At 51.9% G+C, this 25,136-nt stretch overlaps 1 protein-coding gene across 2 annotated transcripts; it reads left to right on the top strand.

Annotated features, from left to right (window-relative positions):
• The first annotated feature begins 1,032 nt into the window (after window positions 1-1,032).
• On the top strand, window positions 1,033-24,863 carry SCAMP2 (secretory carrier membrane protein 2). 2 transcript variants are annotated; one of them, XM_043554999.1, is made up of 10 exons: window positions 1,039-1,210; window positions 14,074-14,142; window positions 14,575-14,673; window positions 15,247-15,375; window positions 16,471-16,588; window positions 17,142-17,270; window positions 17,944-18,103; window positions 19,169-19,270; window positions 23,000-23,120; window positions 23,311-24,863. In XM_043554999.1, exons 1-10 carry the CDS (start codon window positions 1,154-1,156, stop codon window positions 23,443-23,445), a joined length of 1,119 nt encoding a protein of 372 aa, XP_043410934.1. In that variant the 5' UTR covers window positions 1,039-1,153; the 3' UTR covers window positions 23,446-24,863. The 2 variants fall into 2 exon arrangements, with proteins under 2 accessions (XP_043410933.1, XP_043410934.1); XM_043554998.1 differs by lacking the exon at window positions 15,247-15,375 and having other exon boundaries at window positions 1,033-1,210.
• The last annotated feature ends 273 nt before the right edge of the window (window positions 24,864-25,136 follow it).

Here is a 25,136-nt window from a genome sequence, read left to right on the forward strand (position 1 = left end):
GGCAAATGAAAGATTAAATTCCCTGTATACAGCCCATTGACAAGTCCTTGAAACCAGCAGAGTGACCTCCCTCTAGGAACTCAGCTGCCTTGATGATGACACTTTGCTAGGGGCAAAAGGGAATCTTGGCTTAACATTATCCTCACCACCCCCACCCCCCTCCCTGATCCTGTAAGTCTACTGCTAAAAATTCCTTTGGAAACTTCCTTTCTCAACTCCCCCAAGATATATGCTGGCAACCATATTCCAAGTTTATGGCCCCGTGATACACATCTGAAGGGTCTCATGACTGAGGTTTACTAAACAGTAATAAATGGCGTTTTCCTAACAGCAGCTAGGCCTCAAGATCATAGAAGACTTGCTTCCAAAATACCTTAGAGACTTTATCCCTAACCCCCTCCGAACCTGAGGGTATATAATCAGTTACCCATCACAACCACAGTGCAGCTCTTTCTGCCCGCGGGCCTTGTCTGGTGCTTTAATAAAATCACCTTGTGCACCAAATTCTTTCTTGGCCGTCAGCTCTGAACCCCCCCCTCACCCCAAAACCCCATCATGTGGGATAGCTGCATGGTTGGTTCTTCCGAAAAAAATCCCCTCTGCCCTGCTGGGTCCTACCCCAAGTCCTCTCCTAGCTCGACTAAGTCCTCTCGGGTCAGAAATTCCGTTCCCCACTCCGGCCAAAATAGGCTCGTTCTCCGGTCTGGACCAGTTGGACTTCCCAAACTTGCCCTCCAGGGAAATGAAGGGGTTAAGTTTCCGGCTCCACTTAACAGAGTTTACTTGGGAATTTTCCAAGACAAATTTGGAAGCAATCAGACCGAGAGGCTGCTGAGAACAGGCTGCTGGGAAGGGTTCCAGCCCCGCCTTCTGCTCTCTCGTGCCTCTGAGCCACCCAGACCCTTGAGGCACAGGTATACGAAAGGAACGCCTGGAAACGGAATGCCCACCCGCCGCTCTGTAGTGGGCTCGACAGGAGGGCGGGCCGGACCTCTGTGACGTCAGGACCACGCCCCTCTGGGAGGGTGCTGCGCCTGCGCCAGGACAACTGCTTCGCTCCCGGAAGTGGTGGGTTGGCACGGAGAGCGCCGCTGGGTCTGGGTGCCCGGAGGCCGAAGCACTCGCGGAGCTCGCCGGTCAGTCCCCGACCGCCATGTCGTCCTTCGATACCAATCCCTTCGCAGACCCAGTGGACGTAAACCCCTTCCAGGTAGAGCCCCCAGCTCACTTATCCCCGGTGCCAAAGGCCACCGCCCAGGCCCCTCGCTGGAGCAGAGAGACGTGGCGTAGGAGACGGCCTGTCTGCCCAATGGGAGAATGGGCTCTGAGGGCTGGCCTTTCGTAGTGTCTGGGGGGCGGGACTAGCAGCAGGTGGAACTGCGGAGGGGCGGGACGCTGTAGCCTGGGAAGAAGTGGTAGGACCCTCTAGCTCCCCGGATGTAGCTAGCCCCTTTGGCCGGACATTGCTGGGGAAGCATACGGTCGGGGAGAGAAGCGACTTCACCTGTGTGGGAAGTGTGGCTACTACATCCCGCAGTCTTGGGGAGACACCTGCTTTGAGTCACGTTAGGAGAGGGGTGACAACAACATAATGAGGTAGAAGCCTCTAGTGGGACAGAGAAATGTGGGAACATGCCACGTTCCACTCCCCCCCCCCCCTCGGAACAGGCAAACTAGCCTACAAGGTATAGGAGACCCACCGAGATTTCCTAGGAAAGGAAGGTTGGAAGAGGGTGTGGAGATAACCGACGCACGCTGAAATACGGACTTGAAAAGAATTCCACACTTTGGCCATGGGTCTATTTTGGACTGGGATTTGGCTAGACAGGAGAGAGAGCCCAGGTTAGGGAGGGAGGAAAAGTGAGGGGGCTCTGAGGGTCTTGAAACACAAGGAATGTTGGTCTGATGGACGCGTGTGTTGGCTAGAGAGTTGAGATGTGCTGACCTTTGAGCTGGCTTGACCTTTTGAACAAAGGATAGCTGAAGAAGTCTTCCTACTTAAAGCGGAAACCTTTCTGCCTCTGAGCTAGGATACAGGGGTAATCCAGGGGTAATATTTTGCACAGTGACAGGCTGGGGCTCCTGTTAACTCCAAATCTCCTGTGCCTCCTTTTCATGTCTGCTCAAAACCGGTTCTAGAGAAGCTTAATTGTGCTGACTGGTGATTTATGAGCTCTGAGGTTTCTGCTCTGTCAGTATGTTACTAGGCACATTAACTCATCTTGCTTGTGCTTTATCTGGTCATTGGCAGCTGCAGAGTTTCCTGCAGGTGTGGGGAAAGTACTTTTGAGGGATCTTTCCTGCGACTCACAGCATGAGGTTTCTCCCCTTGAATTCCTTCAAGGTCGGTGCAAAGACAAAGGAGACTAGAAGGGAATAATTGTACACTCTCAGGGGAGTGAACGTTTTATGTTTCTTTCTTGGTCTCAAGGTACTTAGTCAAAGGGAGCCCTCAAAGCAAATTTTGGTAGCTTGGTCTTTGTAACATCCTGAACATTCCTCTTACAACTTAATGCTTCTTGACAGACCTTTGCAAGGACCTTGTCTCTTATGTAATTCAGTCATCTCTATTAGTTAAGTAAAGAAAAAAGCATTTGCATTTTTTTTTCCCCTGCCAGTGTCATCTGGTAACAGTTTGGTTTAATTACAGAACTGCTGTATGACGCTGGGATCTAGTAGTCTTAAAATTTTTTTTTAATCTTTATTTATTTTTGAGAGAGAGACAGAGGGTGAGCAGGGGAGGAACAGAGAGAGAAGGAAACACAGAATCCGAAGCAGGCTCCAGGCTTTGACCTGTCAGCACAGAGCCCGACGCGGGGCTCGAACCCACGAACTGCGAGATCATGACCTGAGCCGAAGTGGGACGCTTAACCGACTGAGCCACCCAGGCACCCCATTTAAAAAAAAAATTTTTTTTTAATCTTTATTTTTGAGAGAGACACAGCATGAGCAGGGGAGGAGCAGAGAGAGTGGGATCTAGTAGTCTTTTGGAGTGTGTTCTGTGTAATGATTTGCTTTTTTTTCCCCCTCCCCTGTCAGAATTGGAAATAAAATGTCTGCTTCTGTCTGTCTGCCAGAGGCAGTCAGCCATCCAGAGATGCGGAGAGCTTGTCTCCAGTGCTAGCAGTGGGCGAGATAGTTGGCCCGAGTGCTGCCCAAGATTAATAGCAGCTTGAAAGTCTTAGTCTTAAACCACATCTCCAGCCCCAGGAATGATTGTGCAAACTGTGGTAGAAGTAACTTCTGCATTCACCGAGACAGTCTGTCCATCAGGCAGCCCCAGGATATGGCAGGACAGGAAGCAGCTGTGGGCCTGTAAAGAACAACATCTGGTGGGGGAATCCTGTGTGGGAAGACAAGAGCTGGCTGGCTGGGACTCTGCTCCTCCTTACCCTGGGCCATGTTTTTCCTCTTGGTGCACAGTTCTTCGGGGAGAAGGAACTTTGGACGTGATGCCCCCCCAAGCTCTTTCGCCTGGAGAGCTGCCCTCCCTTTTTGTGATGCTGGTGTCTGCTTTCCTGACTGCCAGGGTTGGGACATGGGAAGGGTGCAGCCCTTGGGTGACTGGGTGTGAGCCCAGCTTCATTTACCCAGGGTGTTAGCACAGAGCTCAGGAGAAAACAAGGGGGAGAGGCAGCAGACTCAGAAACTGTCACACCTAGCCAGCTTTCAGAGCAGAGTCATGCTTTCCATCACTCTGTGGTGGTTCATGAAAGTGTAGTGTTCAGAGTCCATGGTGGAGTACTCGAGCTGGGAACATCCTCAGGAATCTATTCTAACCTCTTGGTTTAGAGAGGAGGAAACCAGGAACCCAGTGAGGATGGTACCTGCCAGAGTCACCAGCTAATTTGCAGTGGGAAGGGGCCTAGATCTGGGTCTCATTCTCAGGACCTTGCTGTTCTAAAGGTTTTTGGAGTTCAGGTATTGGTCTTAAACTGCGTTGGGGTTATTTAGGCCAGCTTCGTCATCACTGTCCCCATTCTTGAAATGAGAGTACTGGTAGGGATGATTAGTACTAGCCAAGTGAGTTTTACCATTTGCTAATTAGTATTAGCTATGCAAGTTTTTTCCCCCAGTGTGTGGGGCTGGGATAATACAGATTATACTGTGCTTTTTAAGATAGTACTTTATTTATTTTTTACAAGTTCGAGAGAGAGAGAGAGAGCTCATGCTTGTGCGTGCAAGCAGGGGAGGGGCAGAGAGAGAGGGAGAGAGAGAATCCCAAGCGAGTCTCAGTCCCACGAACCATGAGATCATGACCTGAACTGAAACCAAGAGTTGGACGCCTAATCGACTGAGCCACCCAGGCGCCCCAGGATAGTACTTTATAGCAGTTATGTTCTGAGTAATAACCAGTCCTGAAAGGTGCTCAGGGTTATGTGGTCAAATAATTTTGGGAATCACTATTTTTTTCTTAAAGATTGGCAAGACTTGTTTGTTAAAGGCTCTGAGCAATCCTGCAATAAAGACATTTGCTCAACTTTTTTTTAATTAAAAAAATTTTTTTGTTTCATTTATTTATTTTTGAGAGACAGAGAGAGCCCAAGTGGGGAGGGGCAGAGAGAGAAGAAGACAGAATCCAAAGCAGGCTCCAGGCTCTGAGCTGTCAGCACAGAGCCCGACGTGGGGCTCGAACCCACAAACTGTGAGATCATGACCTGAGCCGAAGTCGGATGCCCAACCGACTGAGCCACCCAGGCACCCCTAGCTCAACTTGATCTGACCCAGAATTTCTCAGTTATCCAACCATGGAATCCTTTTTCTGCTAACTCTTGTGATCTGCCCTGCAACTTCTGGCGTGCCTTTAAATTGACTCCTTTACCCTTGTTTTTTATCCACCTCCTACTTCCACCCACCTCCCCCACCTGCAATGTGGGTGTGGGCTTATATGACCTCTTCTCTGCGTGGAGTTATACTTGAGATTCTTAGCAAACTTCCTGCAAAGCAAGAGCTGTGAATGCAAAGTTGTCACAAGAGTGCAGCAGAGGTTTTACCAAACTTCCAGGCGGAAGCAGGAAACTGCAAGCCAAGTGTTGCCGATTTCACAACCTCCCCCTGGCACTCCCTAATTCCTGTGCTTATTATGGTGCATCTGCTTTGTACTCTCTGGATCTTCGGGTCCTACTATGGACCGATTCCAGCATGTCTGATCCCAGAAATTTCTCAGGCAGTCTTGTCAGGTGGTGAAGAGGTAGAGGGCTAAAGGTGGGCATCGTGCCCATTTGAGTTTTCAGTGCTTAGCTAACAAGCAGGTCACCCAGGCCAGTGCTGGGCCTGCTTTCCTACTGGGCATTTCTTCAAGGCGGGGGGTGGGGGGCGGTGTGAACTAGCTGGTGGTGCTGAACAGAGAAGACCTTTCAGTGCCATGAGTTGCCAGATCGCAGAATATCACTTTCACACGTTGCCTCCTTGCAGTTAAAAGATAATCTCGGTGGTGTGGCTGCTTCCCGAGGATTTAAAACTTTTCTCTCCTGTGGGAGGAGAAAGTGGTGGCAGAAACGTGATTTGGGTGTGAACAAAGTTCCCTGCACAGACACTTCCCAGAGAGGGTGGGCTCCAGCTTGACTGTAGCTTTGGGAATTCTTACAACCACCAGATGGGCCTGTTAGAACTTTCCTGTGGAACAGGAGCATTGTCTCAAGACATTTGAAAATGGTGAAGTTCATATAGTTTGAGTCCAGACAGCTGCCAGATCCGGGGGGTGGGGGTGAGGGTAAAGGGGATGGGAGTTATCTCCCTGCCTTTATGGCTGGCACCTGGAGCCAGGCTGGGTGATTCAAAAGCACTTGGCCAGAGACACAGCTGGACTTTAACCCTACAATTCTGTTAAGTTTTCTTTGGAGCTACTTGGAGTAGGATAATCCTGTGTTCAGAGAAATGGTAATATTTAACCAGGATAAACAAGGGGTCCTTGCCACTCTTTCAGAGAAGAGTGCTAGTGCACATTACCAAGGTGTGACCCGCCCAGCAGTGCTCCTTTGAGGTGCCTACACATTTATGCACATCGCTGAGCTCCTGCTGTTCCAAGGGCCCGTGCAGGAGATTGAGGTAAATGAGCGCACGGCCTGCCAGGGCTTCTGATCTGGCAGGAGAGCCAAGAAATGCTAGCTGTTCAATGATAACACACCGTGGGTCTGATGAAGGCAGTCGAAACTTGGCAGAAGGAACTATGAGGGATCTGAGGAGGAAGAGCAGAGTCCTTTGGTAGAAAGGCTCAGGCAGAGAGCGGATGGGAAGAGAGGGTATTTCATATTTCAGGTGACAGAGCACCAAGAAGCGAAAGGCACTTGTGCATACTGTGGCCCCGCAGCCCCAGGCGCCTCCTCCCTCTTAGAGCCTGCCACCTCTCTGGCCACTGGCCTGGGACACGTCTGCTGCTGTGGCACACTCGCTCGCCTGGCAGTCTCTCCTGTACTTCTCTCTGCCCTCAGCCTCTTTAACGCTGGGACGCTCACCTCCTTCCACCCGTTTTGAGGCTGTGAAGGCTGCAGTTCTGTCCTTTGACTTTGTTCTCACTCTATACCTCTCTGAGTAAGGTCTTCCATTTACACTATAGCCAAGGCGCACAGGGGTCCCATACAGACCAGGTTCGGCCACTGGCCGCTGACAGAATCCAGAGGCAGAGAGACAAGCAGTGGTGGAACAAGAAAGGAGTTTATTTCAGCGAGGCCAACACCAGGAAGACGGCGGACTGGTGGCTCAGACTGTCTCCAAAGTGCCGAAAATACTTCAGGTTTATATAAGGAAAATGTGGGACAGTGGTGGGTGTGTACATGTAGGTGGGCAGTGAAGGTCAAGTCGAGGGTAGTCTTGGAGTCAGTCAGGTGTGGGGCCTTGCTGGCTCAGGGCAGTTCTTGTTGCTTGAGGGGGTAATTTCAGTTCCCTGTTCTCATCAGGGGACGCTCTGCCCTTAGGGTCTTCAGCCTGAGCCCAGAGACCAACTAGAAAGAAGAACCCAACTAGAAAGCGTGAGGTCACAATGGAGGCGACTGAAGTCTTTCACTGCGGCTTCAGAATAGCATCCACATCCCAGCGATCCCAGATCTAGAGCTGCTCTAGGGGCTCCTGGCTGGCTCCGTTAGTAGGGCATGCAACCCTTTTCTTTTTTTTTTTAAGAACATGCAATTCTTTTTTTTTTTTTTTTAAGTTTATTTATTTTGAGAGAGGGAGAGACAGCACACACATGAGCAAGCAAGCATGAGCAGGGGCGGGGCAGAGAGAGAGAGAGAGAGAGAGAGAGAGAATCCCAAGCAGGCACCTCACTGTCAGTGCAGGGCCTGACTTGGGGCTTGATCTCAGAAACCATGAGATCATGACCTGAGCTGAAATCGAGAGTTAGATGCTTAACCAACTAAGCCACACGGGTGCCTTGAAACTCTTGCTCTCAGGGTCATGAATTGAAGTCCCACTTTGGGCATGGAGCCTACTTTAAAAAAATAAACATGGGGCGCCTGCTTTCACACACCCGCTCCTGAAAAGCCTGTTCCTCTCCCGTGATCACTAATCTTGCTCAGGGGTGGCACTGTTCCCCGGTCACCCAAGTTAGCCACTGAGTTCCTCAACTTCCCTTCCCCTCCCCCTTTCTTGCCCTAGAGAGTGGCTGAGCCCGTGGCATCTACCTGAGCAGGGCCTCTGGAGTCTGTCGCCTCTTCTCCACCCCCAGTTATCATGCTTTTAGTTCAGTCCTCACCATCACCCCTGTGGACTGTGGTCCCGGCCAGTCCTCCCTCCCCTCTCACTGTGCTCTCCTCACCGTGGCAGAGATGACAGTCTCTAGTTGTCCTCCACCGCTCATGGGTGGAGTCCAAACTCCTGCTGTCTGGCTCAACCCTTTGTTCAGTTCCTTGGCACTCCTGGCTTCTGTCTCTCTTCACTTCACTGCACAGCCCCCAGAACCTTCTGTATAGAGGCCACTTTTCAGCAACAGACCTCAGTGGTGGAAATCTGAGTAAGGTAAAAGGGCCTGAGTGACCACTGGGCTGTATGCAAACAGGCTCATTAGGCAACCCACCTCAAAATAGCCATTAGTCCTGGCTGACCAATGGACTACTGACAATTGGCTACAGGTACCAAAAAGGAAAATTTTGTGCATTCCCATACCTCTTCACCTCCCCCCCATAACTCCAGCCCCCCAGCACTGCCTCTTGACAGTCTCTCCTTTGCTGTCCTGCCCACTGCTCCCTTGCAGTGTTTTCAATAAACTTCTGTGTCCTTTGTCCTCCTCTCTTGGGTGAATTCCGGCCTCCACCCTATTGAGTCGCCCCACATCCTGTGCCCTGAACACATAGAGGTGTGTTTGCCTTTGCACATGTTGCTTTTTTTTTTTTTTAAATGTTTATTCATTTATTTTGAGAGAAAGCACAAGCAGGTGAGGGGCAGAGAGGAGAGCCAGAATCTCATGCAGGTTCTGTGTCATCAGTGCAGAGCCCAGTGTGGGGCTTGAACCCACAAACTGTAAGATCATGACCTGAGCCGGGTGCTTAACTGACTGAGGCACCCAGGCGCCCTGCAGTGCTGCTCTTGCCTCCCTCCTTAGTTCTTGCTAAACTTTTGTCCTGTCTCAAGATCCAACTCAGGTGCCATCTCCGTGAAGCCTACCCTGACTCCCAGACAGCTTAGTCCCTCCCTCCTCTGTGAAGCCCTCCCATCGGCCCTGGCCCTGCACTAGTCACGTGCTGTCACTTCCTGCCCTGGCTTCTTGTTCTCTGTACTGTCCACTTCTTGAGGGCAGGAACCAAGGCTTTTTGGTCAGGGTCCTAGCCCCGCACTTGGCGTGGGACGGTTAGCCTAGGGAGTAAACGAAGGTGGAAGGAGATGACAAGTGTCTCAGTTTGACCAAGGACAGGCTGCCGCCAGGGGTGCTGGCACCAGGTCCGGGAGGGCCTCAGGCGCCAGGCCAGGTGGGTCAGCCTCACTTTTCTGGGCCACTGTGTCCATCACTGCTGTGGCAAGGAGAGAGGCCTGGGTGCACGTTGCTCATTTGATGGGTCCTCAGGCTCTTTTTAAAAATGTGTGGGTATGTGTGCTTTTAAGGTAAAAATAACATCACATTGTGGAAAATTCAGAAGACAAAATAGATCATTTGTATTTCTGCCAGTCTTTTGCAACCATTGTTGTTCTGATGTGTTTTCCTGCCAGTCTCTTTTCACACGAATGCTTTTGACAAAATTGTTATGTGGTATTCATATAACAAAGTCTTTTCCATATTGCTGCTCTATGTTTATAGCTGTGATTATTTATTTATTTTAAAAATAAAGTTTATTTATTTATTTGGAGAGGGGTGGTAGGGGCAGAGAGAGAATCCCAAGCAAGCCCATTCTGTCAGCACAGAGCCCGATGTGGGGCTTGAACTCACAAACTGAGAGATTATGACTTTAGCCAAAACTGAGAGTTGGACGCCTAACCAACTGAGCCACGCAGGTGCCCCATAGCTGTGATTTTTAATGGCTGTTCAGGCCATTGAGGGGATGTGTACCAAAACATTCTTGTGCTCACTGTCGTGGGACAGTTAAGTCATTTCCTGATTTTTTTTCCTCCTACTGTAAGCACTGGTGCAATAAATCTCTTTGCAGGTACAGATTTTTACATATTTGTGTCATATTTCCTTAGGATGGATTTTCAGGTAAGAGAGTACTGAGGTTATCTGTGGCTCTTTTTACTTGGGACCCAGCCACTTGGTTGGGGGATGATTGCCCTTTTTTGTCCTATGACACACAGCCTTGTCTCCAAAGCAAATAGGACTTCCCAAGAGTTCCAAAGTATTGGTAACTCTGCCTCCCAGAGAGAATGGCCGAATTTTTTTAGCTCATGAGGTATTTATTTAATGTGTTTATTTGGAGCCTGAAATAAACCCCACACTGGGAGCTTGGGTGGAGTGTAGGAGGCGAAAGCAAGAAAGAGTCACAGCTCAAGCACAGCCGACACCTGTGACATGGAAAGTGATTGCCAAACTGGAAACGAATGTGTTTTTCAAGGCCCTTCCCGGCAGAGCTCCAGCGCCTGCCTCTTTTCCTCTGGGTCCTCACACCCCAGCCACACGAAGGGTTCCCCTGCCCCAGCGGTGGTGAGCCTCTCCTCCGCTCCCCGGCCTCCCTTCCCCTCTTTTTCACTCTGCCCTGGGCTCTTGTACTATGTGCACGTGTCTCTGCAACAGTCATCCGCTCCAGAAGGTCAAGAGCTGCATCCTGTTGATCTCGGTTTGTCACTCACACTGTTTGTGACTCTTCGCAGAATGAAAAGAACCGAGTGCAGGAGCATTTTCTTTGTTATATATTCAGTAAAGGGCATTAGCCAGGCTCAGTCCTTTGTGTACCAGGGGGGTTTTGGGTTACCTCTCTGTAGGTGAAACTTAGCTCTCGCCATCCTTTGAAATGACTACTTGACCCACTTCCGAGCCAGCTGGTGCTTAGTGGGAAAGAAGCTTGCTGCTGTTGACTCGTTACTTGTGACTCAGAGTAGAAGCTGAGGGTCTTCACTCAGACCAGTCAGTGTGGTCCTTAGTGCAAGACTCGCTGCATGTCTCCTAACACAGGTGTTCCCCCAAGGACTTCCCTGAAGTCCAGGAATAAAAAACTGAGCAGAAGTAGTTGTCTTGGTCACTCATGGTGTCCCGTCAGTGTTCCTCAGGAGGGGGCTTCGTTCATTCAACCACACATTGAGCACCTTCCGTTTGTCAAGTGCCCCAGGCTTTGGGGGTACGCTGCTGAACAAGGTAGACCCTCACCTTGCCCTCTCGGGTTTACCACTCGTGTCCCTGGATACAGACAACTTGAATTCAGAATCTGGCTCAGCCACCACCCCTGGGATCTTGGACGAGCCACTTACCCTCTCTGAGGCAGGGCTTTCTCCAGCTGCAAACTAAAAAGACATCCCTCATGGGCTGGTCATGAGGTTGAATGAGGGGACACCTCAGCTGAGCCACAGGGTTCAGAAGCTGGTTGAAGTGACGATTTATCTCTGTTCTTTCAAGGATGGAATAGAACCAGGATTATTCTAGATGCACAGGAGAGAAGTCAAGTCATTTCAGACAGTGGATGCCTTAGGGCACTGGGCCTTAATTCTTTTGAAGAACCAGGTTGAGGAAAGCTGGTAGAACCTTCTTTTCTGACAACTCGACACAGTGGCCGGTTCTGGGGTGACTAGAACTTCAAAATCACATCATTGTGTAAGGACACTCAGTAAATGTCAGCTCCCTTCCTCTTTCACCAGGCCTGAGCTTCTCATCTTTCAGAAAACACCCAGGTCTCCCAGAATGTTCCAGGACCGTCTTCCGAGGCAGGGTGCTTGTGGGCCCTGGGGCTACCACAGTGATGCAGGTACCCTCCAGCTTTGGGGAAGTACCACCCAGAGAAAGTAGAGGAGAGCATGTGGCACCTACTGTCAAATACTGTTTGACCTTCTGCTCTGCATCGGCCCTTCCCCAAGCACTACGAGCCAGAAGTATGAACTTGAGAGAGAAGCATCTGGCTGTGGAGGTTACAGCATGCTGGTAGAGACAGTATTTGTTTATGGCAAGTCTGGTGAGGGGTAAAGGACCCAGCTTTAAGACTTTAGAAAAAGGAGAGATCACTATGGACAGAGTAGTCAGCTTGCCCACCCCCAGAATCCTCTTCTGGCTGACCTTGGTAAAGAAAATGACATCTCTGCATGGGTCTGAAGGTTGCCTGTTAAACGCACGCACCTCAGCCAGACATATGGGTCAGCGACCGAAACAGCTACCAGAGCCACCCCTCTGTCTTCTGTCCTGTGACACACACTCAGGTAACCAGTTCCTTGCATGGTGGATCTGATTTCAGTGACTTCAGCTCACTCACTGTGCTGTGGCTTGGTGTTTGCTGAGTCAGAAAGGGGAATGGAACCTGAGCTCCAGATCTTCCTTGCAGAAAGTCAGCCCAGTAATTCTGGGAGAAATCATTCAGCCAATAAATAACCTCAAGGCCAGTTCCTCCATCTCAGGTGGCCTTCTGAACCTCACCTTGTCCCTTTATCCAAGTTTCAGGGGCCACCGGGCAGGAATGCTGTCCAGCAGAATGGACATAGCCACATTGCCTCCTTGCAGAGGAAATTGGATGGGGGTCCAGAGATGAGGTACGTCTAGAGAGAAGTGAGTTGGGGCTCTGGGCCCAGGGGCCAGACAGCCACAGTCTCACTCTTCAGGAACTGGAGACCCAGGTGGGAAGATGAGAGTTAGTATGTGTGAAAAACATCAGAGAACACGCTCACTGCTGACATTCTGTGAATGTACAGAAGAAGGAGCCAGCCATCTTGAGACCTAGGACAAGTACGGCACCACAGTAGGATCTGTTTCCACATCTAAAGAATTGAGGGGGTTGTTCCCTGAGGGTCTGTCTAATGTCAATATTGTGTTTGAGAATCCAGTCTGTGGATTCTTGGTGGAGGTGAGGCCAGGTCCAGAAGTGAGGGATGGGGGTTAGGTACACAGAGCGGGGCCTAGGGGAGGCCTTGTAACCTGGGCCTTGGCAGAGTCCAGCCGTGGTGTGCCCAGCCTTCACAGCTGCTCCTCCCAGAGCCCAGGCATCGCTGTGGAGCTGGACTTGAGCCCCATACTTATTACGTACGTACGGGGAAGGGGAAAGGATGATGGAGTGCTGGGAGGTGGTGAGATGAGGCCAAGTGGCCCCAGGCCATTAGGGAGATTGCTCGGTGGAGGAGATGACAGGAAGTGCTGTGCAGGCCCTAGGCGGGAGAGCTGGCCTTGGAAGAGGTCAGATGGAGAAGGGAAGATTGAAAACTCAGGGAAAGACTGCGTTCTGAAGGACATTTTTGCATTTTCTTGAGGGGAAAAAAAAAATGAATCCAAAAACATTCTCTCCGCTTTTCATCTGAGCCCTTCATGCCTCTGTTCTTAGCAAGTGTGCCTGATTTCACAAAATAAGTACTGGCAGCCCGCAGTGTGTTTTTGTTCCAGAACCTTAAACCGTCCTTTAAAAAATAAGAGGAGAGGGTGCCTGAGTGGCTCAGTCGGTTAAGCGTCTGACTCTTGATTTCGGTTTAGTTCATGATCTCATGGTTTGTGAGTTTGAGCCCCATGTCAGGTTCCGCACTAACAGTGCAGAGCCTGCTTGGGATTCTCTCTCTCTTTCTGCCTCTCCCTGTGTATGTGGGCCCAAGCCCACTCTCTCTGTCTCCCCCTCTTAAAATAAATAAACGAGCTTAAAAAAAAAATAATAAGGGGCACCTGAGTGGCTCAGTCAGTTAAGTGTCCAACTTTGGCTCAGGTCATGATATTGTAGTATGCAAGTTCGAGCCCCTCATCGGGCTCTGCATTGCTGGTGCGGAGCTTGCTTGGGATTTTCTCTCTCCCTCTCTCTCTCTGCTCCTTCCCCACTTGTGTGCTGTCCCTCTCTCTCAAAATAAATAAATAAACTTTTTTTTTTTTTTAATTTTTTTTTTCAACTTTTTATTTATTTTTGGGACAGAGAGAGAGAGAGCATGAACGGGGGAGGGACAGAGAGAGAGGGAGACACAGAATCGGAAGCAGGCTCCAGGCTCTGAGCCATCAGCCCAGAGCCTGACGCGGGGCTCGAACTCCCGGACCGCGAGATCGTGACCTGGCTGAAGTCAGACGCTTAACCGACTGCGCCACCCAGGCGCCCCTATAAACTTTTTAAAATAAATAGGAATAAATGCTTTCTGTAAAATAATAAAACAGTACAGCAAGGTTATAAATTAAAAAAGTGAGTATTCCTACCACGCACTCCCTCCCCCCTGGAGGTAAATACTGTAAATTCTTTTGAATCTGTAAAGGGCACTAACAAGGACATGGTAGTGTCTGTTTTGAGGTCTCAGAATGTAAAGCTTGCTCTGGGTCTCTTCTGGGAAGTCATTGGGGCTGAACTCCTTTCCCAGAAAGGGAGAAGAGGTTGCAGCTCTGGTGTGGCAGGGGCTGGGCAGAGGAGCCTTTCTGGAGAGGCTTTTCAGGCCACCAGGAAGGGCCTCACCTCAGCCCCGTATCCCTGGGGCCTGCTGGCCTGGGAGGGGCCAAGAGATGGTTCTTTCTTCTCCCCAGCGGCTCATGGCTGTTTTTGTTTGTTTTGCTTTTTGCCTTTGCAGGATCCCTCTGTGACCCAGCTGACCAATGCCCCGCAAAGTGGCCTGGCTGAATTCAACCCCTTCTCCGAGGTTGGTGAGCATGCCCTCTTTCTGAGTCCCTGGGTCCCCTGGGTGGTGCCAGGTTTCTGAGGCAAGGAGCCTTGGCAGAGGCAGAGACAGCTCTGAGAAACCGCAGTCCTAATGTGAACTTGGGGTGGGGATAAGGATGAAGAAGTCAGCAGTTCTCCCCTTGGGATTTGTCATCTGGGCCCCTCCCTGAAGAGGACAGGACAGTGCTGGGGAGCTGTGGCTCCAGCAAGGCCAGGGAGGCCAGGTAAAGCATCACATTGCCCAGAGCCTGAGGCTCAAAGGCTAAGAATCTGCAGAGCCGGGCTGAGGCCTGCCCCAGAGGGAATGTCCCTCACAGGCAGGGGCACAGCACTCACCCCGCTGTGGGTCTGCCCCCGTGTGGCCAACTAGTGGAGCCCTACTCATCTGCCTCCTTTGGTGTGTCCCACACAGACAAATGCAGCGACAACAGTTCCTGTCACACAGCTCCCTGGGCCCTCGCAGCCGGCGGTTCTCCAGCCCTCAGTGGAACCAACCCAGCCAACCCCCCAGGTACTGTTGACAAAAATCCCTTTGCCTCTTCTTTCCTGAGAGGGTAGCACCAGTAGCTGAGCCCTGAGATTGGGGGAGGAGGTGGACAGAGGGCCTTAATTCCTGGCTGCCCTTTAAGGGCCCTTTTGATAATCTCTTTGGAGCTGGTCACTTGCACATGGAGGGTCTGCTCAGCCAGCCTATATCCTCACCCCCACCCCATTACCACCACCAAACAATAACCAGGCTAGGGTCGTTGGTGCCTTCAGAGAGAGCATTTGCCTCTGTTGTGCCATTCCAGATCCTCGTGGGGCCTTTGGTTTGTCCTCTCTTACTCAGGGCCCCGAATCAATCGATCTATCCATCCATTCATCCATTCTCCTGGCCTTCCTCCCTCTGTCTCTCTGTCTCTCTTTTCTTTTTTTAGCCTCTTTTATTTCTGCCTTCCTTCCTATTTTCCTTTGTCCCTTCACCAAATACCGTGAATCTTGTCTGCTTTGTGTCTGACACTCGACTCCCCATCACCTCGCCGTCCTGCCCCGTGCGCCTCACCACCCCAGTGAGCGTGACCCACAGTGGAGTTGTATGTTGCAGCTCCTGCGTAGACAGGCCAGCAGGTTCCTGCCTACCAGATTCCTGGCAGTGAGCGAGCTCTCAGAGAGGCAGATGCTACTAGGAGGAGATAGTATTCTCAGAGACAGCTACATGCAAAAGCTTCCGAAGGTAGGCGAAGTGTAGATGAGCATGAGGGAGGGCAAGGCCCAAGCCGGGCTTTGGGCTCTCGTGGGCCCCAAGAGGCTCTCGCCTTCTGACCAGACTTGGGAGGGAAGGCTGAGATGTTCAGCATGGTCCAGGATGGTCCATTCTGGTCCTGCCTTGGCCCCCAGTGCCTGAAATTGACCTGCTAAAGTCAGCCTTGGCTCTTTGGAGAACGCCTTTTGGAGAGAGTGAGAGCGCGACGGTGCGTGTGTGCACGTGCACGCGCGCACACATATATACACATATGTCTGGCTTACCGTTCTGCGAGGTGACTGGTCTGATACCTGTTTCCTAAAACGACTGTAGACTTTGGGAATAACCAGGCCCCAACAGCTGTAGCCCCTGGAAGGCGTGGGGCCCTGGGCTGAAACGCCAGGGCCAGCTCTGCTCGGCCTCACGTTCCCTAGGTGCCTCACTCAGAGGCTCTTTCTGGACAGGGGATGAAGCTTAGACTCCACATATCATCAAAGCCGGGCAGAGCAGGGCCAAGCCTAGGGGGCTGCGCTGGGGTGTAGCCGGTCACCCCAGGGGGTGGGGTGGGGTGGTACTTAAATATGGATCCATGAGGCTCCAGGTGCACGTGATCTGTCCTCACGTGTCCCCTCCGCACTCACTGCTAGCAGGTTGCACTGTTTCCCCTGCGCACACGCACCCTCCAGGCTCTTCAGATGAGGTGCAGCTCTCTGGGTTTCTGGCTACAGCTTAGTCTCTTGTGATGCCGTTTTCCCTTCGCTGTTACCCCAGAGGTCAGTGTAACTGAACTTTGCCTGCATTCCAGAATGGGGGAATGTTCTCTCGTCTCCAGCTCAGGGGTCTCCCCTTCATCCCTGATCCCAGATTAAGGCTGGTTAACAGCTAAGGGGACAGAGGTGGTGTCGAGGCAGTAGGAGACAGGTCACCTTGGCCTGTCTGTGGTGGTCTCTGGTACCCAAGACAGCATGGAGCTGGGACTGTCTCTCCCTGCATGGGGCAAGGCCCTTCTGACTTTCTGCTCACACTGACGACTGACATTGCCCCTCTGTCTCCTGTGTCCGGCTGCTCCACTTCCGTGCCCCCCAGGCTGTGGCCTCCGCGGCCCAGGCGAGCCTGCTCCGGCAGCAGGAAGAACTGGACAGGAAAGCAGCCGAGCTGGAGCGCAAGGAGCGGGAGCTACAGAACACTGTGGCCAACTTACATGGTAAGGGAGGCTGCCGGGCCCTGGGCTGCCAGGCCTGGCACGGGAGGTCTTCCTGAGCCTGCTTGTCCTGGGGCAGCCCTGGACCCCTGTCGGGCTTTTGATCATCTTAGAGCAGCCCTGGTGCTAGTGCCAGGCAGGGCAGGGAGATGGAGGCCAGGAGACCTGCAGTGTGGACCTAGCGGGTGTGGGTTATTTCTGCACTCCTTCCCAGCCCTGAAATTTTTGCTGAAGTAGGGACACTGGTCCTGCGATTCCCCTTTATCTTCACGAAGATGACCCCTTGTGCTTATGGGTTGGTTGTTCATAAAAATAATCACATAGGCCATTTTGCTCTGTTTGTCAGTGCATTTGGGATCTGTTAACCTTGGAGCAGGCTTGTGTGTGTTCGTGTCCCATCACCCTTTTCCCATCCCACTCCCTACCCATGGAGACCCTGAGCCCCACTTGCCGGTGCCCTTCTGGAGCCCTGGCTTGGCCCGTAAACCGCTGGAGCGTGCACCCTGCCATGCTGCTGTGGAGGCTGGGCCTCACCTCGTCGCGTCTTTCTACACAGTGAGAGAGAACAACTGGCCGCCCCTGCCCTTCTGGTGCCCTGTCAAGCCCTGCTTCTATCAGGATTTCTCGGTAGAAATCCCTGCTGACTACCAGCGGATATGCAAGATGCTCTACTATCTCTGGATGTGTGAGTCCCGCCCCGGCCCTCTTGAGCTTACGGGTGAAATGGGGTGTGACTCCAGGGCCCTTTCTGTGCTCTGACTGCTCCTCCCACAGACTCCAGCCTTCCTCAGCACTGGGCCGGGATAGAAGGTACCTTCTGCCCCCCTAATTGGCCCTCCACAGTCTACTCCCTGTGCTGGGAACCTCCCCAGAAGGGCCAGTTCACACCATGGATCACATAGAGTGAGACTAATGGGAGGCTTCAGAGTTCCTGTGGGGCTCGTTGCATTGAAAGGCCACCCTTAGGTGAAGGCCTCCCTCTACACAAGTAGCCCAGCTACTCCCTGTAGCTCCAGTGTGGGCCATCTAGGGACAGGGACAGGAGTCTCCAAGGGCTTCTTTCCCTCAAGGAGCCCTTGAGTCTGCACCTTCCCTTCACTGCCACTCCCCACCCCCATCATATATCTGGGCCGTCCCTTCACCTCTTAGGAACGTGGTTTGGTCTCTGGTTTTGCTGCCCCAGAAAATCAGGATCTGGGAGCTCACTGCACCCAGGTGCAGACGAAGGTCCTGTAGTATTTCTGCAGCTCCCCTCACTGTATAGACCTCACGTCCTCCCAGGGGGTGGTTCACCATGCCTGGGAATCCTTCAGTCACCTTGGCACGAGCCCGTATCTCTCTCTCCTCCCCCTCCCCAGTGCACTCGGTGACTCTGTTTCTGAACCTGCTTGCCTGCCTGGCCTGGTTCTTAGTTGACAGCACCAACGGAGTGAACTTTGGCCTTTCGATCCTGTGGTTTATCATCTTCACCCCCTGTGCCTTCCTGTGTTGGTACCGACCCATCTATAAAGCCTTCAGGTGAGTGGGACTTGGACAAGGGGTCAGTGTATGACTGGCATCCCAGGTAGCAGGCCAAGGGCCTTAAGCCCAGGGGCCCCATCCTAGTCTTAGAGCAGAATAGGTTGGTGGGAAATCCACTTTCCCATTCCCACCCACAGTGAGAGAAGACACGGATCAGGAGCCATTTTCCTAAGTTGTTGTGCCTGGGGTCTGCTCTGGGCACTGTCCTTGGGTTAGGCATGGGAGATCTAGGGAGGGGTCTGCAGCTCTTCCCTGTGTTCTCACTGCTCCCATTCTGTCTGGTGCATTAGGATTTCAGATGCTGGGTAGAGGGAGGGGCTGCTCAACCCCCTTCTGAAGCATTAGCTACTCTCAGAAAGTCTGACTTTGATAAGCTCTCCATGGCTTATCACTCCAAGCTCTCTTGAGCCTGCTGAGTGCCAAAGCAGTTGACCTAGAATAAATACTGTGGACCTGAGTGGAGCTACCTCACAGACCCCTAGGGCTTGTGCAGTTGTGCCTCGGAGTTGATGTTTTCAGGCCTGGGAGCCTAGCAGGCCCCGGGAAGTTGGGGGGCAATGGCTGAACCCTCCCATGTACTCTGCAGAGGAGACCTGCGGCCTCAATCTATTCTAGCCCTCAAGGACATGGAGCTGGAGGTCTGGTCTAGGGTTCTGTGCTCCCCAAATACCTTTTCTTCCACCCAGGCCTACAGTTTTATTATTAGATATTTATACCTTTGGCTTAGATTTCCTTGCCTTCTATGAAATGCAAACACATACACCAGGAAATGGACTGTTAGGCTCTTTATATTGTTTTTTTGAGTGAGCAACTTTATTAGCTCTTTGAGTAAGGGGTCAAGCATTGACCCCTTAAACTGGAAGGCAAGGAGGGGTAAGCCTGTTTTGATTATGGTTGTGGGTGTCTGTGTCCTTATGGACAATGTGGCTGGTCCCCTGAAGCTGTCTGTGCTCCCATCCTGCCTCCTGGCTCCTAATGAGGACCGATGCCATGCCAAGTGAGGAACCTGAGGAATGAGCCCCAAGCCCTCTTGTGACTTCGGATTTCCCCCTCTCTCCACAGGTCTGACAACTCTTTCAGCTTCTTTGTATTCTTCTTCGTATTTTTTTGTCAAATAGGGATCTACATCATCCAACTGGTTGGCATCCCTGGCCTGGGGGACAGGTGAGACCTGGGGCAGCACGATGGAATTACATTTTAGAGGTGGCTTGGCCTCTCTGGCTCTGCTATCCTCATTCCCAGAGGGCCCTCGCAGATGACCCGTCTTCTACCCTAGCCGGGAGAGGGGTTGGGTGGACTTGCATCTGCCTCCGTGCACCGCCCCCAGTTCTTCACCGCTCACCAACTCACTGCCTTGCCTCATCCACCACTTTCCGGGGCGTTGTAAGTGGACTTGCCCTGAATCCTTAGGCTACCTGGCCTAAGTCCTATGGAGGACTGCATTTATTCCTTTTCTCCGGCCACGCCCTCCCAGAGGCTAGGGCTACTTCTCCAGGCCCCAGACAAGCTCTTGGATTTGGGCAGCTGCTGACAGATGCCCTGGCTTTTGCAGACTCTGTGCTGTGACTTTTCCCAGAGGCCCTGTAATGTCAGGAGATGGAGCCCTAGCCTCTCTCCTGGATTGCCTCCTTCTTGCTTTGAGCATATAACTAGCTTGAGTTTCCTGGGCGCTGTAGTCCTCAGTTCAGAATTAGCCGTAGAAAGAAAACCTGATGGCTGATGTTTTCCTTTCCGCCCCAGTGCACAGGGAACATCACAGAATGGTCAGGCTGACGCTTGGCTGAAAGCCTGGGCCTGGAAGGGCTGCACTATTTTGGTCCCCTCCCTCCAGTGCAGCTGATCCAGAGAGGAGGGAGGGGCTGACTCACCTTGCACTCCGAGCACGTCCCCGCTGCCCTCCCACCACCCCTCTTCCCTCTCACCTTGCTGTTTCTTTTTAAAAAAAAAAAAATTTTTTTTTAACGTTTATTTATTTTTTAAGAGACAGAAAGAGAGCGTGAGCAGGGGAGGGACAGAGAGAGAGGGAGTCACAGAGTCCAAAGGAGGCTCCAGGCTCTGAGCTGCCAGCACAGAGTCCGACCTGGGGCTCGAATTCAGTAATGGTGAGATCATGACCTGAGCTGAAGTTGGATGCTTAACTGACCCACCCGGGCGCCCCTCACCTTGCTGTTTCTAATCTGGCCCCTTTCTCTTTGATTGGTGACCCGGTTTCATTACTCACTACTCTTAGTGAGATCCTGGAAGACAGGCTGTGGCCTAACTGCTGTTTGCTTCTGGACTCGGAGTCAGAAGGCTTGAGTTCTGGTCCTGACTCCCCTCCGCCGCCCCCCTGCCCCCATGACCTGCCTGGGCTTCCCTCTCGAGCCCTGCAGCCCCCAGTTTCCCAGTGCCTTCCTCACCTCACCTCCGGCCTCCCACAGCTGGGTAGATGTAATCCTCCTTTCTTGTTACTGATTGTGAAATACCCATAACATTTGTTTTATTTACTACTTAAACCGTCTTAAAGCAGAACATTCAGTGGTGTGTAGTAGATCCACAGTGTTGTGCAGCCCTCACTACTGTCTAGTTCCAGGACGTTTGTTATCACCCCAAAGGAAACGCTATACTTAATCCCTCCCTCCCCGAGCCCCTGGCAGCTGTTAAGCTGCTGTCTGTCTCTGGTTCAGCCTATTCTGGACATTTCATATAAATGGAACCATACAGTAGGTGGCTTTTTGTGTCTGGCTTCTCTCAGCATATTTTTTTTTTAACGTTTATTTATTTTTGAGACAGAGAGAGACAGAGCATGAACGGGGGAGGGGCAGAGAGAGAGGGAGACACAGAATCTGAAACAGGCTCTAGGCTCCGAGCGGTCAGCACAGAGCCCGATGCTGGGCTCGAACCCACGGACCGCGAGATCGTGACCTGAGCCGAAGTCGGACGCTTAACCAACTGAGCCACCCAGGCGCCCCTCAGCATAATGTTTTTAAGGCTCATGTTGTAACATGGATTAGTATTTCATCCCTTTTTATGGCTGAATCATATCCCATCCATCTGCTTATCCACTCATCAATTGATAGACCCTGGGGTTTTTTCCACCTTTTTGCTGTTGTGAATACTGCTGCTATGAACGTTTTTGTACGAGCTGTTGAACACCTATTTTCAGTTCTTTTGGGTATGTACGTAGGAGTGGAATTGCGGGGTCAGATGGAAGTCTGTACCATTCCATTGGCGGTGTGTGAGGGCTCTGGTTTTTCCACATTCTCACCAACTCTGGTTTGGTTTGTTTTTTTTCCCAGCCTAGAGGTAAGATACCTCACTGTTCTTTGTTTTGTTTTGTTTTGTTTTTGTTTTTGTTTTTAAACTTTAACATTTATTTTTGAGAGAGACAGCACGGGTGGGGGAGGGGCAGAGAGAGGGAGACATGGAATTCGAAGCAGGCTCCAGGCTCTGAGCTGTCAGCACGGAGCCCAACACAGGGCTCAAACCCTCAAACTGCGAGATCATGACCTGGGCTGAAGTCAGACGCTTAACCGACTGAGCCACCCAGGCACCCCCCTCCCTGTTTTTTGATTGACATTTCCTGAATGACTAATGATGTTGGCCATTTGTGTATCTTTGGAGAAATGTCTATTCAAGTCTTTCTCTAGTAATTGGGTTGTCTTTTTGTTGTTGAGTTCTTTATATATTCTGGATACCAGCTCCCTATCAGATATGTAGTGAACACATTTTCTCCCCCCTGTGTATTATTTTTCTCATTCTTGTGATAGTGTCCTTTGACGCACAAAGTATTTTGTTTTTAAAAAAAAAATTTTTTTTTTTACATTTATTTATTTTTGAGAGACAGAGAGAGAGCATGAGCGGGGAGGGCAGAGAGAGAGGGAGACACAGAATCTGAAACAGGCTCCAGGCTCTGAACTGTCAGCACAGAGCCTGACGCAGGGCTGGAACTCACCGTGAGGTCATGACCTGAGCCGAAGTCGGACACTCAACGCACTGAGCCGCCCAGGCGCCCCTTTTGTTTGTTTTTTAAAGTTTATTTATTTTGAGAGAGAGAGGGAGCCGGAAAGGGGCAGAGAGAGGGAGAGAGAGAATCTCAAGCAGGTTCTGCACCGCCAACACAGAGCCCAACGCAGGGCTCAAACTCCTGAATCATGAGATCGTGACCTGAGTCAAGACCAAGAATCAGCCGCTTAACCGACTGAGCCACCCAGGCGCCCCAGGTCTCTGATCCATCTGGAGTTAATTTTTGTGTATGGTTGAAGGGAAGGACCAGCTTCATTGTTTTCCATGTGGATTCTTTCCCCATTTACTGGTCTTGGCATCCCTGTCAAAAATCAGTTGATGATAGAAGTATCGGTTTGTTTCTGGACTCTCAGTTCTATTCCATTGATCTGTATGTCTGTCCTTATACCAGTACTGCACTATTTTGAGAACTGTGGCTTTGTGGTAAGTTCTTATTTAATTCAGGCAGTGTGAGGATATCCTCTTTTATAGATAAGGACACTGGGGCCAGGAAGGTGATGCTGGAGGCAGAGGGGCTGCCCTGGGCCCCAGCAGGAGGAGCTGAGGTGACAGGATGGATGCGATGGCTTGGCCAGTGGTCCTCCTTCCCAGAGGGGGGTCCTTGGAAGCAAGCAGCCAGGCTTTCCATGTCCCCTAGAAGAGCAGGAAAAGGCCCTCCCCCATGCTACTCCTGACTGTGAGGGCCGTGTGATGCCCTTCCCTTCAGCCTTCACAGAGGCCTGGCCTCTCCCAGGCCAAGGGCTCGTGGCCCCCTGGGCTCTGTGCTGGAGGGAGGTGCCTGGGTGGTGGCTGGTCAGCATACAGCGGCCACCTAGAGAAGAACACCTCACAGGGACCTCTGGGGCCCATTCCCACTGTGTCCCTTCTGGCTGCCTCCTCCCTTTGCAGTGGTTGGATCGCAGCCCTGTCTACACTGAAGAAAGACCACTTGGCTGTGTCAATCATCATGATGGTGGTGGCTGGCTTCTTCACCCTATGTGCCGTGCTCTCACTCTTCCTTCTGAAGCGGGTGAGTGCTGGGTGCTGGCCCAACAGCAGCCCAAGGAAGCCGGCACCTCTCTCCTGCCTTTGCCTCGAGCCCATCACTAGAACATTTGGGCTTCCCGAGTCCCAGAGGTCCAGCGGCTGTCACCAAGGCTCTGGATGGGAGGTCAGGTGGGACCCCAGGGCGGCCTTCTCACCCCAGCCTCTTTTCCCAGGTGCACTCCCTATACCGCCGGACGGGGGCCAGCTTCCAGCAGGCCCAGGAGGAGTTTTCCCAGGGCATCTTCAGCAACAGGACCTTCCGCAGCGCTGCCTCAAATGCTGCCCGAGGAGCCTTCCAGGGGAACTAGTCCCCCTGACTGTCCTTCCTCTGCCCCAGCCTTTTCTCTTGCCTGCCTTCTAGCTGCACTTTCCATGGGTGCCTTAAACAGTGGTTATGCCCAGCACAGACCGGGGGAGGGTCTTGCCGGAGTTCTTCCTCCTTCCTCAGCAACCAGCAATCCGTTCTGCCCGAGAAGGGGAGGGAGGGACAGGGACTTATTTTTTACACAACAGGAAAAAAAACAAAAACAAAAAACCAAAACAGTCTTTCCTTCTCTGGTGGTGGTTTGGTAGGATTCGAAGCTGTGGGACTGAAGTTCACTTCCCTGTACCCACGTACACATGCACATACACGTACGTACTTGGGATCAGCAGCTGACCTGGGCCCATCCCAGGTGGAGTCTTACTTCTCCAGGGTCCTGGGACTTCACTTCTCCGCTAGTAGGCCTGGCCCAAATATGGCTCCACACACAAAGCCTGTGGCTTCCACAGTCCTCCCTTTCCTTCCCTCCCAGGCTGGGGTAGTCTCCCAAGGGCTGCCCTTTAGGTGAACTGCAGTCCAGGTGGATGGCAGGCTCTGTTCCCCAGAGCACTCTGGGGTGGTCTCTGAGCTTCCAGAGCCTCTGGCGTGGTCGCCCCAGGCTCTTCCCTGCCTTAACGTTTCTCACAGATTCATAGACCTTTAGTGCCCCCTGCACCTTCCTGGTATGGGCAGCGCCTGTGCCCTCTGGGGCCCTCTCTGAGCTCTTCCCTTTTTAGACTTACTGAATGTGCAATGGGATTGTTGGGATTTGGGAGTGGGGTGGGGAGGGATAAAAGACATTGACCCCAAGATGTCTTGCCCAGCCTTTGGCGGTTTTCTAGGAGGGTGGAGTCTGGTTGTCCTGGTGTGGTTTGGCCCTGTTTGATTTCCTCTCCTCCTGAGGGATAGCAGCCCTTTACCGTGGCCTCAGATTCTACCCCACTCTGCCTTCCACTATCAGCAATAAGTCGTCTGTATGACTCTTAGGGAGGGTAGGAAGAATCAGTCCAGAACTGCACCCCTTCATGCTGGACTGATGAGCCATTTTTTCTGAGGGTTCCAGGCTCCATACCCTGAGTAGAACCCAGGTCACCTTTCACTGTTCCTGGGGATTCCTCAGGTGTGTCAGTGTGATGGGCACCTGGGAGTCCCCAGGTAAAACCTGTACCCTGTCCTCCAAAGGCTGTAGGGGTGGATGTGTGGACTGAGGGGACCTCTCAAAAAGCTGGCCAATTGTCTGCCACTGGGACCTGGATCCCACCCCGAGGCAGCCTGCAGACCGCCAGCTCACCAGCCCCAGAGCCACTGAATGACAGTGGCAGTGACCAAGGTTTTGTAAACTTTCTGGTGTTTTTTCTTCATGTATAAATGTATATGTTATGTCTCAATTTTTGTGCTTTAAATAAAAATGACATTTTCAGACAACACTGGTCCTAATGTCTTGTGGACTTCGGAGGATGGGGGTGGCTTACGGACCCTGAACGGAGCTGCTCCAGTGATGAGGGGACAGTTAAGATTCTGCGATTCTGCATCTGGCCACCCTGTTCTGGCTGGTCTAGGAGGGGCCAAACCCCTTCCTGAGACTATTGGTCTCTTCCAAAGGCACCTTCTTGTCCCAGTACCTCTAGTTCAGAGCTGTTGGTCTAGGTCGGAGGGGGACCCTCTGGAGCCTCTTTGACTTAACCCCCACTCCACACA

This window comes from Prionailurus bengalensis, chromosome B3 (assembly GCF_016509475.1).
Source record: "Prionailurus bengalensis isolate Pbe53 chromosome B3, Fcat_Pben_1.1_paternal_pri, whole genome shotgun sequence".
Classification (NCBI taxonomy): domain Eukaryota; kingdom Metazoa; phylum Chordata; class Mammalia; order Carnivora; family Felidae; genus Prionailurus; species Prionailurus bengalensis.